A 13,747-nucleotide genomic window follows, 5' to 3' on the forward strand; every position below is an offset into this window, starting at 1 on the left:
CCCCCTCGCCTCCTCTCACCCTCGCTTCAGAGAGCGTGCCACGGACGCAGGAGTTCAGCCACCTGCTGCTGGGTGGCCCCCTCCCCAAAAGTGAGGGAGGGGTGACGACCGGCACAGAAAACCCGCCTACCTTTCTCAGCATTCCTGCACGTTACCGGGGCTCTCCTGAGGGACTGCCCACCTCGCGCCGAGCTCCGGTGGGCAGGAAGTCACGGGGAAGCAGGCGGGGAACTCGGCCCCGGCGGGCGCCGCCGCGAGGGCCCCTGCGCCCCCCTCATTTGCAGGGCAAAGGGCGGGACCTTCGGGCCCCTCGGGCCGGAGACGGTGAACCCGTCCGGTTGCTACCTTCCCGGCCGGAGTTCAGACTGGCTCTGAAGAGCTGTTCAGACTCCACGTTTCCCGGGCGACGAACATCCAGCGGCGGCTCCGCCGCGGCGAGCGCGCCTCCCCGCTCCGGGGCTGTGCTATTGTTCGCCGGCCCTTGCAGGGCGTGGTAGAGGCTGGGAGCGGCCCGGAGCCGTTTCAGGCCGCCAGAGGGTGAATTTCTTGCAGGGTTTTCCTCTCAGGCTTCCTCCCAGCCCCTTACTGTTGCATATTCATAAGAAGGCGGGGCCGCTTGCCGTCTCTTTTGAATCCTCGAGGTTGAGGAAGCCGAGGCGAAGAAGTGGGGACGATTCGATTTGGAAACAAACACTAAGAGGAGGACAGGGTGGGAGGAAGTGGTCACATAAATAAGCAAACATAGGAGTCCTGTTTCACAGCTTCTTTCCCCACCTTCAGGCTTCGAGGGCACACACACACACACACACACACAAACACGCACACGACCTTCCTCCATTCCTGAAGTGAGCAAAGGAAACTTCAAGGAGGACCTCACTAAACCCCTTGGTCCTAATTATAGTAGTAGACTAATTGGGGAATTTGGGGGGAGGCAAGGATTTTTAACAGATGATTTGACCTATGTGCTCCTCATGGCAGTTAAAAATTATATATGCAGACCTTACTAATTACAGTGATTGTGTTGAATTTCATCATAATTGTCTGCTTTTAATGTGGTGCAGCCCTCCACCATGCTCAAAAAAAAAAAGATTTTCTGATTTATAAACAATTAAGTTGCTAATGGGAACCCATTTTCAGAAAATAAAACTAGCACAAGGAAAAGGACAGGCTTAAGAAACTTCACATGAGGACAGCGACAGTCCGATTGAGAAGCGCTAAAAGCCATTGGTGGGGAGCTGTTTCCCCCAGACGTGACAAGTGGTCCTCCAGAATGGCTTCTCTTTCCTTCCTGAAATGTCCACCATAGGAATCATCACTAAATCACATCACGGACTTCAGATCCAGCTGCCCCTCACGGTACAGGTTGTTCCCTGAGGAGGTGACTTAAAGAGATGCAAAATTCTTCTGCTTAACACTCGACCCCCAAACGACCTGCCATGATGCTTTCACCATAGAATCTACTCCTGTGTTAAAGTCCTATGGAAAAATCCCCGTTAAGATGTAAATTTGTTAACCCAAAAAGGTGACCCATGCTCCTTTCCCCTCACTATTTACAGGTGCTTAGACTCTCGGGCGTTAGAAATCCTCTTATCCTGCAGGTTCTCACTGGTGCCCATCTACTAGTGGATGGTGGGTTCTGGGGAGATAAATGATAATGAAACAGCCCAGGGCACTGCCCTGGGGGCCAACCTTCTAGTGCCAGACAGAATTCAAGCAAACAAAAATTCACGGAGTTATCATCGCTATAAAGTAAAATAAAGCCATTTAGAAAGGCAGGTGCTAGAAGCCCAGAGGGTATAGAGGTGCCGTGACTTCCTGGATGGAACCAACTGAGACTAAGTCCAGGTGTTCTGTCAGGGTTTCAGGTCAATTCTGTGGTCACCAGCTGTGTGACCTTAGGTATACAGGTACCCTTCTGAGTTTGTTTCCTCTTCAAGCAAACAAACAAAAGGCTAGGCTATATTTTCAGTAGTTTTTAGTGGGCAGGGAAGGTTGCCACGCTGATGGCATGCACACGGAGGGGCAGAGGGTTTGTCCGTGTGGCCGGATGGTCATTGCATGGACGCTGCGGTCAGACTGCTGGGCAAGACCCTTCACCTCCGAGTCAGGTTGCCCCCATTGTAAACATGGGTAATAATACCCACCTCAGAGGTTGCTGAGAATAATAAATGAGGGGTACAAAAATAATAGGGCTAGCTATTGTAATAATGTCTCACCTTCTGGAGGGTGGCCCAATGGCACATCCTTGGAAAGTGGCGGCTGCCTGATTGTGAGAACTAACCTCGCTTTCTAACTTTGACCCTTATCTCTAGTTCTCTCCCTGCAAAGGGAAATAGGATGGGAGGGGACAGGCTAACGCCAACAGAGGCCCCCGCTGGCCCTCTACGTGCATTATGTCTTGGCCGCAGCCACCACTAACCATTGTACAGATTCAAAAGAGGATCTGAGAGGTCGATTTCCTCACCGACAACACACAGCACGGTTTTCCTTAGTGCTCTAGTCACTTCTGAAGACTTAATAAAATCACTGTGAGACCTAGGGACAAACAAGCACCCCTGTTCTAGTCTAATCTGATGCTCTTCACTCTGTGTGTGCAGTAGGCACTTGTTAACTGTCCTGTCGACCAGCCTTTCTCCTAATGTGGATTCCCGTAAACGACTTTGAAACATGTTTCCCCACCTTTTCTCAGGGCCCACTTTGAGAGCGTCCGGTGAGAAACATTTCTGCCACTGGCCGTCAATTTGTCTGTTAAAGCATATAGACAGTGCTTCTGGATTTCAGATCGCCCTTCCCACAAAGGATGAGGAAGAGACTGAAGAGGCAACAGAGAGAGGGTGGGGAGGCCCAGTTGTGAGGAGTTGGCCGCCCTGAAACACAGTTCCGTGAATCACGAGCACTGGGACCCGGGAAAGACAGAAGTCAGTGTCACAACCGGAGATGCCAACTAGACCTCAAGGAAGTAGACGAACACCAACGAGGCCTCTCACTAGCATGTGCTAACACAGTGAAATGTTCATCCACTTGTCTGGAGATCCTGAATCTTGTCATGGACGCAATACGCAATACGCAGGATACTGTCATCTATGAGATTCGGCTCAATTACCACTCGTGTTAATTCTTTTCTCAGCTTCTGTGATCATCTATGGTTAACTAATTTGGATAAACATCTCTTCTGCACTTGAAATACACAGAAATGCATTGTGTCCCCTCCCTGGACTCCCAAGTTAATCCACAAGTAATGTTAGGCTAATTATGTGGGAAGATCCTTATCTAAGCCACATGCAGACAGAAATACACAAGCTAGAATCTCTCCAAATTTCCAGATGTAATATTATGCCCATGAATTGCTCTAGTGCATTATTGGGACTTGAACTAAATGAGAGGAAATCAAAAGTGGGTAAGAAAGACTCATGTCGACTGCCCTAAATTATTCTCAGCATCAAACAATCATGTCACCTTGGGATCCTAAAGTCACTTTTTATCATTTTCATTGCATACCCCAGAGAAATAGGCACATAAACAAAACCGACAAGCTCTGACAGTGTTATTAACCACCAACGCCAAATTTGATCACTGTAGCAAGAATCCCCTTGTGGTTATGCGGCTCCGTGCAAGCACCTGCCGCCCTCAGTGTACCAGGTAGACATGAAGGGGGGAGAAGTGAGATTGCAATTGAGGTTTCTTAGTAAATTCGCCCCAGAGTAAGCCCTTAAGAATTGTTAGCCAGATTTCCCCCAACGCATTAATTGTGCACATGGCTCTGTTGCTATTGAAGACACAATAACAAATCGTTACTCTCCACTTTGCCTTTTGTTCACTGGTTCATTCAGCAACTGTTTATCCAGTAACTATGTTTGAGGAAGATGCCAGGCACCTGGGGAGTTTTTTCAAAAAAGCAGTTGTCCATAAGTACATAAAAATATAGTGAGGAGATAACATATATGTGTAAATCTAATTCCTGTAAATTAAATTGTTTCAGTGTGGCTTTAAAAGACACACTTTGCATTACAAAAAATTGTAACTATGTGTGGTGATGAATGTTAACTAGACTTGTAATTATTTTGCAATATATACCTATATCAAATCATTATGTTGTACACCTGAAACTAATATAATGTTACATGTCAATTGTATCTCAATTAAAAAAAATAAAGGGCAATTTCTGATCAAAAGAAGACACAATTTGAAGAATTCTGTAAAACACGGTTTTATAAAGCCAAGAATCCAATTGTAATATGAATAACGGCTTTTACTTGATTTGTAAGTTGGAATTTGGGGATAAAATGCATTTGTAAGTTTGAGGGGAGGCTGAGGAATAGATTTCTTCCTGAAAGATCTCCTGGATGACCCAAGGGCGGGAAGGCACTGAAGACAGCGAGGGACTGGACAAGAGCGCGGCCAAGGGAGATGGGGAGATGGCCAGGGTGGGAATGGGGACCCCCAAGAGTGAGAAGAGGTGAGGGCACCAGATTCGAAGGGGCCTCTAATCAAGGCAGAGAGGTTCTGGTTAATACGATTCAGTGACCAGCGTCCCCCGAGAGGGGCTGGTGGTGTGGTCGGTGGTCTTAGGTCAGAACTCCCATCTTGGCAGCAAAACAAGCACTGCTGTTGGTCGCACAGGAACTGATGTCACAGAGCTCAGCCCGGGCAAGGGAGGGTCAGGCAGGTTCAAGGAATGTGGGGAGACAGTAAGTCAGAGGAGATGGCTGGGAACGGCCTCCAATTGACGCAGGCTATTCGCCCTCAGCCACAAAGGAAGGTGGAAAGGCTCTTATTGAGCACCTTCAGCATACCTGGCACCATCACCTTTGTTCACCTCCCTGGATACACATATCTGAGTGACATGTATTGTCTTTTCTGTTGCTAGCTTCCTTCAAATAATCCATCATCCATTAGCTTATTTAAATCCTTTCTGAACGGTCTCCAATTTTAGCCTGCGCATGTTCTTGGGAAGAACGAGTTACATCTACTTTACAATCATCGTCTACACGGGCACTTTTCTTGGCTGACCTTGATAGGATGTTAGCTTGCACCAGAGCACACCCTCAGTCAGCGCTGTTGGCTCCCCACCCAGCCTTCATTCATTTGCTCAATACGCACTGATTCAGCACAAACCCTGTGCTAGACTCTGGGCCCGGCACAGGGGAAGCAAAGCAATGCGCTCCCACTCTCCAGGAATTCACAGAGAGACTGGGAAACCGACCCTACAGCTGGAAGGCAGGTGTGAACATCGGAGCCGGTGCCATGGGCGCAGCAAGGAGAAATGCCTCCCTAATCAAACACGAGCCACTGCAGGAGCTCGCCTGTCCCTGCACCCCAGGTTTTTGGTTTTGATAGTCTGTCTTTTCGGTCTTCCCCTTTTCCACGTAAAAAACCTTTATCTTTTTATCTGGCTCCTTTATGGAAGTCTCTTTAGACGCTTGACTTTTTAAATTCAAGGTTTATTATTTCTTTCTTGGCATTGGACCTGAAATGGAAGAATCTTTCAATTGTGGACACGCGACAAAAAAGTTCAGATTATGCCCTCAGGCTATTTCACTCTTCGATGTCAACCTAATAAATGGTTTAGTGACATGCACTGCGGAACTGATCTAATTTTCTTTTGAAATCCACTTAAATTGTAAATGTTGAGAACCCAGCCCTCTAGGTCTGCTGTCATGATCTGATCGTCTGTGTGTGTGTGTATGTGTCTGTCCGTCCATCTGTCTTTTTGGTTTGCTGAAGCTGAAGTCACTTAGATTCTTTCATAAATACTAAACCCCTCGCCCAGAACCTATAAGGCAAGGATGTCATCCTTGGCAGCTAAGTGATCCTAAAAGGACACAGGTATTTTCTTTTAAGAGATCTGAGTGGAGATAAAACATATCAGTGACAGGCCAGAGAGGAAAACCCCAGGGTCATCTCCAGCCGACTTGACATCGACTGACTTCACATTTGAAAAACGAATAACTGCTCTGAAGTTTGTGATTTCAGCTCACAGACGCTGAAGGCTCCTGGGCTGTCCTGACAGGAGAAAGCTCTGGAAGGCTTTCCCCACATGCTTCTACAGTTACCTTGAGACCCTTGCTCAGCAGGCGCGATTGCTGAAGAGGCTTTTCCTGCCGGGCCCGTGGACACATCACCAGCTTCCTTTTGGAAACTGACATGTTAGAAGTCTGCTGTTAGAAGTCACATGTTAGAAGTCTGCTGTCACATCTTTCTATTTCACGAGCACAGAAGGAGGCATGTTGAGTTAAGTGTTTATGGCCTGAATAAAGACAAAGCAATGAAAATACAAAGTTGAATACATGGATTTATGCCATTTAACCAGCAACGTCGATGCTTTTAGTCCATTAAACTGTGCATCTCCGGCCTCACGCACTTGCTGGCTCTCCTTCTGGACCTCTCCCCACAGAGCAGCCCGGCTCATCTCACTCCCTTCACGTCTCCTGGCCACTGTCACCCTTTCAGGAAGGAGCCTCTGATTAGCCGGTGTAAACTAAAAACATACACACACACACACACACACACACACACACACACACACGGGCAATAGGGATGCCAAATCATATTTCTTTGAAGAACAAATTTGTACACGGGATGAACAAACTAATTGAATTTTTAAAAATACCACTTGTCTGTTATTTTTTTTCTGTAAAATTCCACTTAGATAAGCCCCATTTGCACTTACGTGGCCATAAAAATCACAGGATAAAAAATACGCTAACATGAAAGGCGTGAAAATACAAGACCACAAGACAGAAGAGGGCTTCCCTGGTGGCGCAGCGGTTAAGAATCCGCCTGCCAACGCAGGGGACACGGGTTCGAGCCCTGGTCCGGGAAGATCCCACATGCCACGGAGCAGCTAAGCCTGCGCGCCACAACTACTGAGCCTGTGCTCTAGAGCCCGCAAGCCACAACTACTGAAGCCCGTGTGCCTACAGCCCGTGCTCTGCAACAAGAGAAGCCACTGCAATGAGAAGCCCGTGTACCACAACGAAGATCCAATGCAGCCAAAAATAAATAAACAAATAAATTTAAATATATATATATATATTTTTTTTTAAAAATAAAAAGACAGAAGAGACGTCTACATTTCTCTTAATGCCTTCAGTTAACCCCCTGTTAGTCCAGCTGCCTCGTTTTTCAGTCACTCATATGTCAATGTCTTATCCCTTTCTGCAGGTTTTCTTTCCCTTTAAAAAAATCAAAGAAAGCTGCATGGCAGTGGTGCTGCTATTGTAACTCGCCTGTGCTGGTTTAGCGGCTCCTTCTAGACCCCCTTTTGCTTCCCTCCAGAGATGGGTGACAGCAGTGAACAGGAGGGAGCAAAATGAGGGGACGTCGGTGCCGCGGTCTGAGCCAAGGAGGAAGCTTAAGAAAGCTCACCTTTGGACCTGACCACATCCAAATCTGAGAACTGAAACGTGGTTCTACTATAATCCTCTTTTCCAAGTCACCTGCGACTTCCTGGAGCCCACGTAGCAGATCCAGGATCCGGCCCAGCTGTCCCCACTCCACCGGGCCGCCTGGGCCCCTGCTGCAGACCCAAGACGCTGCCACCTCTCCCCTCGCCCGCTCCCTGTGATGCTGCAGAGAGGGAAGCACTTAGGTCAGCAAAAGGGTCTGGTCTGAGGTCCAGCCCAGCACGTGCCAGCTTGAGACTTGGGGGCATTCCTTTGGCTTCTGAGCACCAGTTTCTCTTTTTCTAAAATAGATGCAGAAAGTAACTCACTTAGGGTGTCTTCCACTAGAAGAAGGAACCTGGAAACGAGATAAAAGTGAGATCCAGAGGACAGCAGGAGAGCAGCAAAGGGACTCTCCAGGGAGGGCTGCAGGGGGGCAGGGTGACACCGCTCCCAGGCCTGGAGGACAGTCAGCGCGGCCGGGAGCAGAGACCCTGGAGCTCGGGCACTGGTACTGTGCTGCCCCTGTGCCAGCTTCTAATGAGTGCACCACGGGGGCTAGGCTCATGCAAAGCAGGCACTAACGCGAGACAGAGGAAGGCCTGAGATCCAGGCAAAAGCGGATGCATGTAGGAGAGGGCAGGACACACAGGGTGACAGCGGGAGGGGGCAGGACACACAGGGTGACAGCGGGAGGGGGCAGGACACACAGGGTGACAGCGGGAGGGGGCAGGACACACAGGGTGACAGCGGGAGGGGGCAGGACACACAGGGTGACTGACAGCTACACGAGCCCAGACAGTGGCCACCCCAACAGGAGGCGGTGAGACCCCCGAGGCGGCACGCGGGCAACAAACACTGGAACTTCTGGGCCTCGGGAAAAGTTTTTGGAGGACGTGAGGGAAATTAGTAATTGACTGTTAAGCCAGGGAATTACTGACTTCAAGAAAACGGAAACAATGTCCACAGTGCACTAAATATTCAACTGTGAATAACAGCTGCACAAGCAGGATACTGTGAGCAGTGAACGTAGATTTAATTTAAAATTATAACTATTTTGAAAGACAGGGGGCTGAGGATTGGCAGCCGTGTCGTGAAATCCTTGGTCACCGTGACCGTTAGAGCACACGGTTTGGGGCCATCTAAACTCTCCAGATGGTGTGGGTGGGCCCAGCCTTCCTTGGGCACCGCTGGTGTCCTTTTGTAGATGATAGAGCGTCAGTTTACAGAAATGAAAAGTATGGTTTCACCGTTGAGGGCCAGGTGACCCGGGAGAGGTGGGCCGGCTCAGAGCGCTGAGGAGACCACGGTACAGCATAAGCCTCCAGGCTGTGGGAATCTTCCAGAGGATGGGGTCAGGCGGGGGCAGCCCAGCACCTGTGCTTTCTGAAAGGAACAGTCCGGCAGCAGCGTGGAGAGCGGTCGGAGAGCTGTGAGAAGACCACCAAGGAGGCTCTGAAACAGGCCGGGAGAAAGGAGGATCCATTTCCACCTTTTGCCAAGAGATGGGCTGCCACATTCTAAGGAGACAGCTTGCGGGAGTGGACCGAACATCAGTATCTCTGTGAGCTCATTCCAGACGCAAAACAGAATTCTTTTCAGTCAAGACTCTGCCCTTGTAAGGTTAAGAAAAATGCAACGTATGTGCTCCCTTGCTGTACCTGGGACTAGCCACCAATAATTGGTCACCAACTGTGTACTGCGGGGCCCTGAGGATGTGTAACAGCTCAGTCTGCACAGCAACCCAGCAAGGTCTCGCTTTGCATCCCAGGTTTACACGTAAGAAAACCACAGCTCTGGGGGTTAACTTAAATCGGCCACATTCACAGAGGTGGTTGAAACTGGTTTACCTCTAAACTTACACGCTTTTCATGGCCTCTCCATTTGTTGGTAATGAGAAGGTACATTAAGGAAACATTTCTCTCAGAAGAAAAGTTTGCTTTTACAAAAGCACTTTCTCGTAAACTGAAAATTCCCCCATATTTTTTTTTTTCAGAATATATTAGATTTGGTTTTTATTGTAGAGCACACGTATCAGGGCAAAGTGCTGCACACACAACTACAAATCATTTTGGGGAAAAAAGCTGTAAAAAAATAAATAAATAAAACTGCAACTGCTTTAGTTATGCAGTCCTGACTCGAGGAATCCACACTGGCCTTAAGGAAACTGAATTAAAGCAGTTCATCTTTTTTAAAAATTAAAGCGTAATCACACACGGTAAGACCACCAGATCTTTTTTTTTTTTTTTTCAGCGTTATTACTTTTATTATTAATGCATGTTCTCCATGCACTGGGGGCCTCTTCCTGCCATCCCCGCCTCTTCCGGGGGAGGAGTGCCGACCTCAGCAGTCTGGACAATTATGGGTCACCGGCAAGGACTCTGGGTGAGGGAACGCAGACCGCCAGATCTTAAATGTACAGTTTGATAAGCTTTGATAAATGTACACACCCATGTAATTACCATCTTAATAAAGATACAGAACAGAAAGCCCCTCCTGCCCATTTCCAGTCTCTCCTCCTCCCCACCCAGAAGCAGCCACTATTCTGGTTTCTATCCGCACAGATTAGTGTGGACTATTGCTGGGCTTTATCAACACAGACTCCTACCATATGCACTCCCTTGTGCCTGGCTTCATTCGCCGAGTGCAGTGTTGTTGAGATTCACCCATGTTGTGTACTAGGAGTTTCCTCCATGTTATTGCTGTGTCGGAATCGTCTTGAAATGGATGATGAATGTGTATTAGCAGGTTTTCCATAGCATTATAAATATCTCCTCAATGGAAAGAATTTCATATTTTAAATGTCTCATGTGTTTGCTGCGGTCTTGTTCCTTCTATACAACACAGGCCATTGAATTCAGGTATAGGACACCTTCTTTCCCCGAGTCACTCACTGATACACTGACAACATCCGAGGCCAGAACTGTGGGCACTGATGGATGGGTTCAGCTCCCCAGTGTTGATAAGTAAGGCCATCTGCTTTGGATTGTTACCTCAGAGAGACACTAAATCTCAATTACAAGGTAAAGCTTCCATAAGCTGAGTGGATGCTGACAGATTGTGGAAATGGGGGAGTGCTTTTGTGTAAGGATTGCTGATGAAGACAGTGACACAATGAGGAACATTCTGCCCCAAAAAGAAAAAGAAAAACATGTGTTTTCTGGAAAGAAATATAAATGCTGCTATTTAAGAGGGCACTGTGACCCCTGAAAGTGACCCCATGCCACACAAACCCTGACTGCCGCACAAGTGCCAAATAGAGGGAAGATCTAAGAAGATTGTCTGGTCAGGAAGAGGGCACAAAGCCCCAGATACCATCAGAGATAAAAGACCAACCTATACTAGTTTTCTTATTTCTATACATTAACACCAGACAATGGAAAATGACATTTAAGAAACAAATATAGCAATCCTAGAGCAACCACTAAAACCAATGAAATTAGTTAAAAAGCCAATAGATTAATTAAACAGTTTACTAAAAAAGTTTTTGTTTAATACATAAAAGGCAGGAGAAAAGGACTAGAGTGATTTTTTATTCTATTTTTCATTATTATCTTTTAATTTTTTGGCTGTGCCATGCGGCTTGCAGGATCTTCATTCCCCGACCAGGGATTGAACCCAGGTCCATGGCAGTGAAAGTGCTGAATCCTAACCACTGGACCACCAAGGAATTCCCTAGAGAGATTTTCTTAAAAAGAGATGTGACAGGGCTTCCCTGGTGGCACAGTGGTTGAGAATCTGCCTGCCAATGCAGGGGACACGGGTTCGAGCCCTGGTCCGGGAAGATCCCACATGCCGCAGAGCAACTGGGCCCGTGAGCCACAACTACTGAGCCTGCGCGTCTGGAGCCTGCGCTCCGCAACAAGAGAGGCCGCGATAGTGAGAGGCCCGCGCGCCGCGATGAAGAGTGGCCCCCGCTCGCCGCAACTAGAGAAAGCCCTCGCACAGAAACGAAGACCCAACACAGCCAAAAATAAATAAATTAATTAATAAAATTTAAAAAAAAAAGAGATGTGACAAATAGAAAAATGGCAGACAACATAAGTCCTATCAATAATTAAATGACTATATAGTACTATTTTGATTTTGGTGGGCCTTGCATATTTGCATTCATTAGCCAAAATCACAGAAATCTGTGAATGTTATTGAATGCAAATTTACCCTAAAGATGAAAAAATCCATATCTAAAAATCAGTATCTTTCAAGTGTGAAAATAACAGTCAGTAGAAGATTCAGTAGAAGCATCTGACTCCACCCAGGAAGGCTCTGTACCAACTATACCAGTCGGCTCTCCTGACCTCCTGCCTCTGCTTGGGTTTGGCCAATGGAAAGCCCCAGCAAGAGATCTAAGGGGAGGGGGGAAGGAAAGGGAGGTGGCATATTTATTTCCTCCAGAGAGAATTTCCTATTCTCTCTGGTGGGATCACAGCAGGCTGGTGGTGTCCTTGGACCAAGGTCGTGGTTCCTATCTCTAAGAGGACCTCTGTGTGAGGGATACACCAACCCTTCCTTGCCCTTATCCATTCACACCTGGTGTGTGAATGGAGGCCCCGAGGTCTGCAGCTCCCAGCCCAAAGGTACTAACTCTTCTGCCCTCTTGCTTCTCTGTACCTTGTTCACATTTTTGTAAATACCACCTTTCTCTTCTTTATCGCCCCAAGTTGTCCAACTTAAATGATGTCGTTTCTTTACTTATCAGAGCCTTACTGATACAGAGCCCAATCGTAACAGCAACAAAAAAGGAAAAATACATCAAAATTAACAAACCAGAATTTGCAGGAATTATGTAAAGAACATTTCAAGATCTACAAAAGAAGACTTAAATGGAAAGACATCCATGTACTTGAACGGGAAGCCTCAACATCATAAAGACGTCAGTTCTTCCTTGGTTAATTTCTAAGTTAAATGCCAACAGGTACTTTTATTGTTGTGTTGCTATTATTGTTGTTGTTTCATTTTTTAATTAAACCAGTTTTACCACTCATGTTGGAAAACAAACAAACAAGAATCGCTAGGGAAACTCTGAAAAAGAAGGGTAAATATTAAAACATAAAATCGTTATCACTAATTTTTTTTTAAAAACCTATGGTACCAGGCTTCCCTGGTGGCGCAGTGGTTGAGAATCCGCCTGCCAATGCAGGGGACACGGGTTCGAGTCCTGGTCCGGGAAGATCCCACATGCCGCGGAGCAACTAAGCCCGTGCGCCACAACTACCGAGCCTGAGCTCTAGAGCCCACGAGCCACAACTACTGAGCCCGTGTGCCACAACTACTGAAGCCCGCATGCCTAGAGCCCGTGCTCCGCAACAAGAGAAGCCATCGCAATGAGAAGCCCGCGCATCTCAACGAAAAGTAGCTCACACTTGCTGCAACTAGAGAAAGCCCACATGGAGCAACGAAGACCCAACACAGCCATAAATAAATAAATAAATTAATTAATTAATTAAATTTTAAAAACCTGTCGTACTGACTCATGAATAGAAAGACAGACCTATGCAATTTAACAAAAGCCCAGAAATATACACAAATACTTACGAAAAATTACAATAAACATTGCATCTCAAATCAGTGGGGAAAAGAACTATTTAATAAATGGTTTTGGGACAACAGGCAGAATTCTGGAAAACAAATGCAGCTGAACATTTTAACATATATCAGGAAAAAAATCCAAATGAATCACAGATTTAATGTAAAAATGGAGTCATAAAAGTATTAGAAATAACTGTGAGAGAATTTGCTATAATTGTGGAGTGGTAAAAGTCTTTCTAATTGTAACTTAAAATCCAGAAGTCATGACAAAAATTGTTTAATATATTACAAAAAAAAATTTTTTTAACTAGAAGTAATGTCTAAAGAGGAGGTGGGAATAAAATAACATGTTCCCAGAGATCCATAAGGAAAAGACCAACAACCCAGTAGAAAAATGACCAGAAAAACAGTTAATAGGAAAAGAAAAACAAAAGAGTTTTACACATGAGAAAATGCTCAACTTTTCTCATAATAAAAGAAAGGCAAATTAAAACAACGCTGAGAAATTACTGTCCACTTATCAGAAAGGAAAGCTTAGAAATATGATAAAGCCTTCCTCGTGAGCCTGTGAACAAACAGATTCCTCTATACAAGGCTCTTAGGAGTAAATTGGTGCCAGCTCTACAGAGGACTGTTGACGACAACGTCTATTAGAATTCCAAATGCATTTACTCTCTGATCCAGCTATGCAATCCTTGGGTATTTATTCTGCAGACATATTTGCACAAGTGCAAAATTATGCCTATATAAACATTCCATCTCAGCACGTTGTTAATAGCAAAAAACAATAACAAAACCCCAAAATAATCCAAATATCTAACAATGAAGAAATG

At 46.3% G+C, this 13,747-nt stretch overlaps 1 protein-coding gene across 1 annotated transcript in view; it reads right to left on the minus strand.

The window, feature by feature from the left end:
- The window catches only part of SPATA13 (spermatogenesis associated 13), a 260,134-nt gene extending 259,877 nt beyond the window's left edge, over positions 1–257 (minus strand). The window contains exon 1 of the mRNA XM_068526352.1: positions 131–257. Coding sequence (XP_068382453.1) covers positions 131–142 — 12 coding nt within the window. The 5' untranslated portion in view covers positions 143–257. The remainder of the gene's footprint in view (positions 1–130) is intronic.
- Positions 258–13,747: the final 13,490 nt, after the last annotated feature.

This window comes from Eschrichtius robustus, chromosome 18, assembly GCF_028021215.1.
Source record: "Eschrichtius robustus isolate mEscRob2 chromosome 18, mEscRob2.pri, whole genome shotgun sequence".
In the NCBI taxonomy this organism is placed as follows: domain Eukaryota; kingdom Metazoa; phylum Chordata; class Mammalia; order Artiodactyla; family Eschrichtiidae; genus Eschrichtius; species Eschrichtius robustus.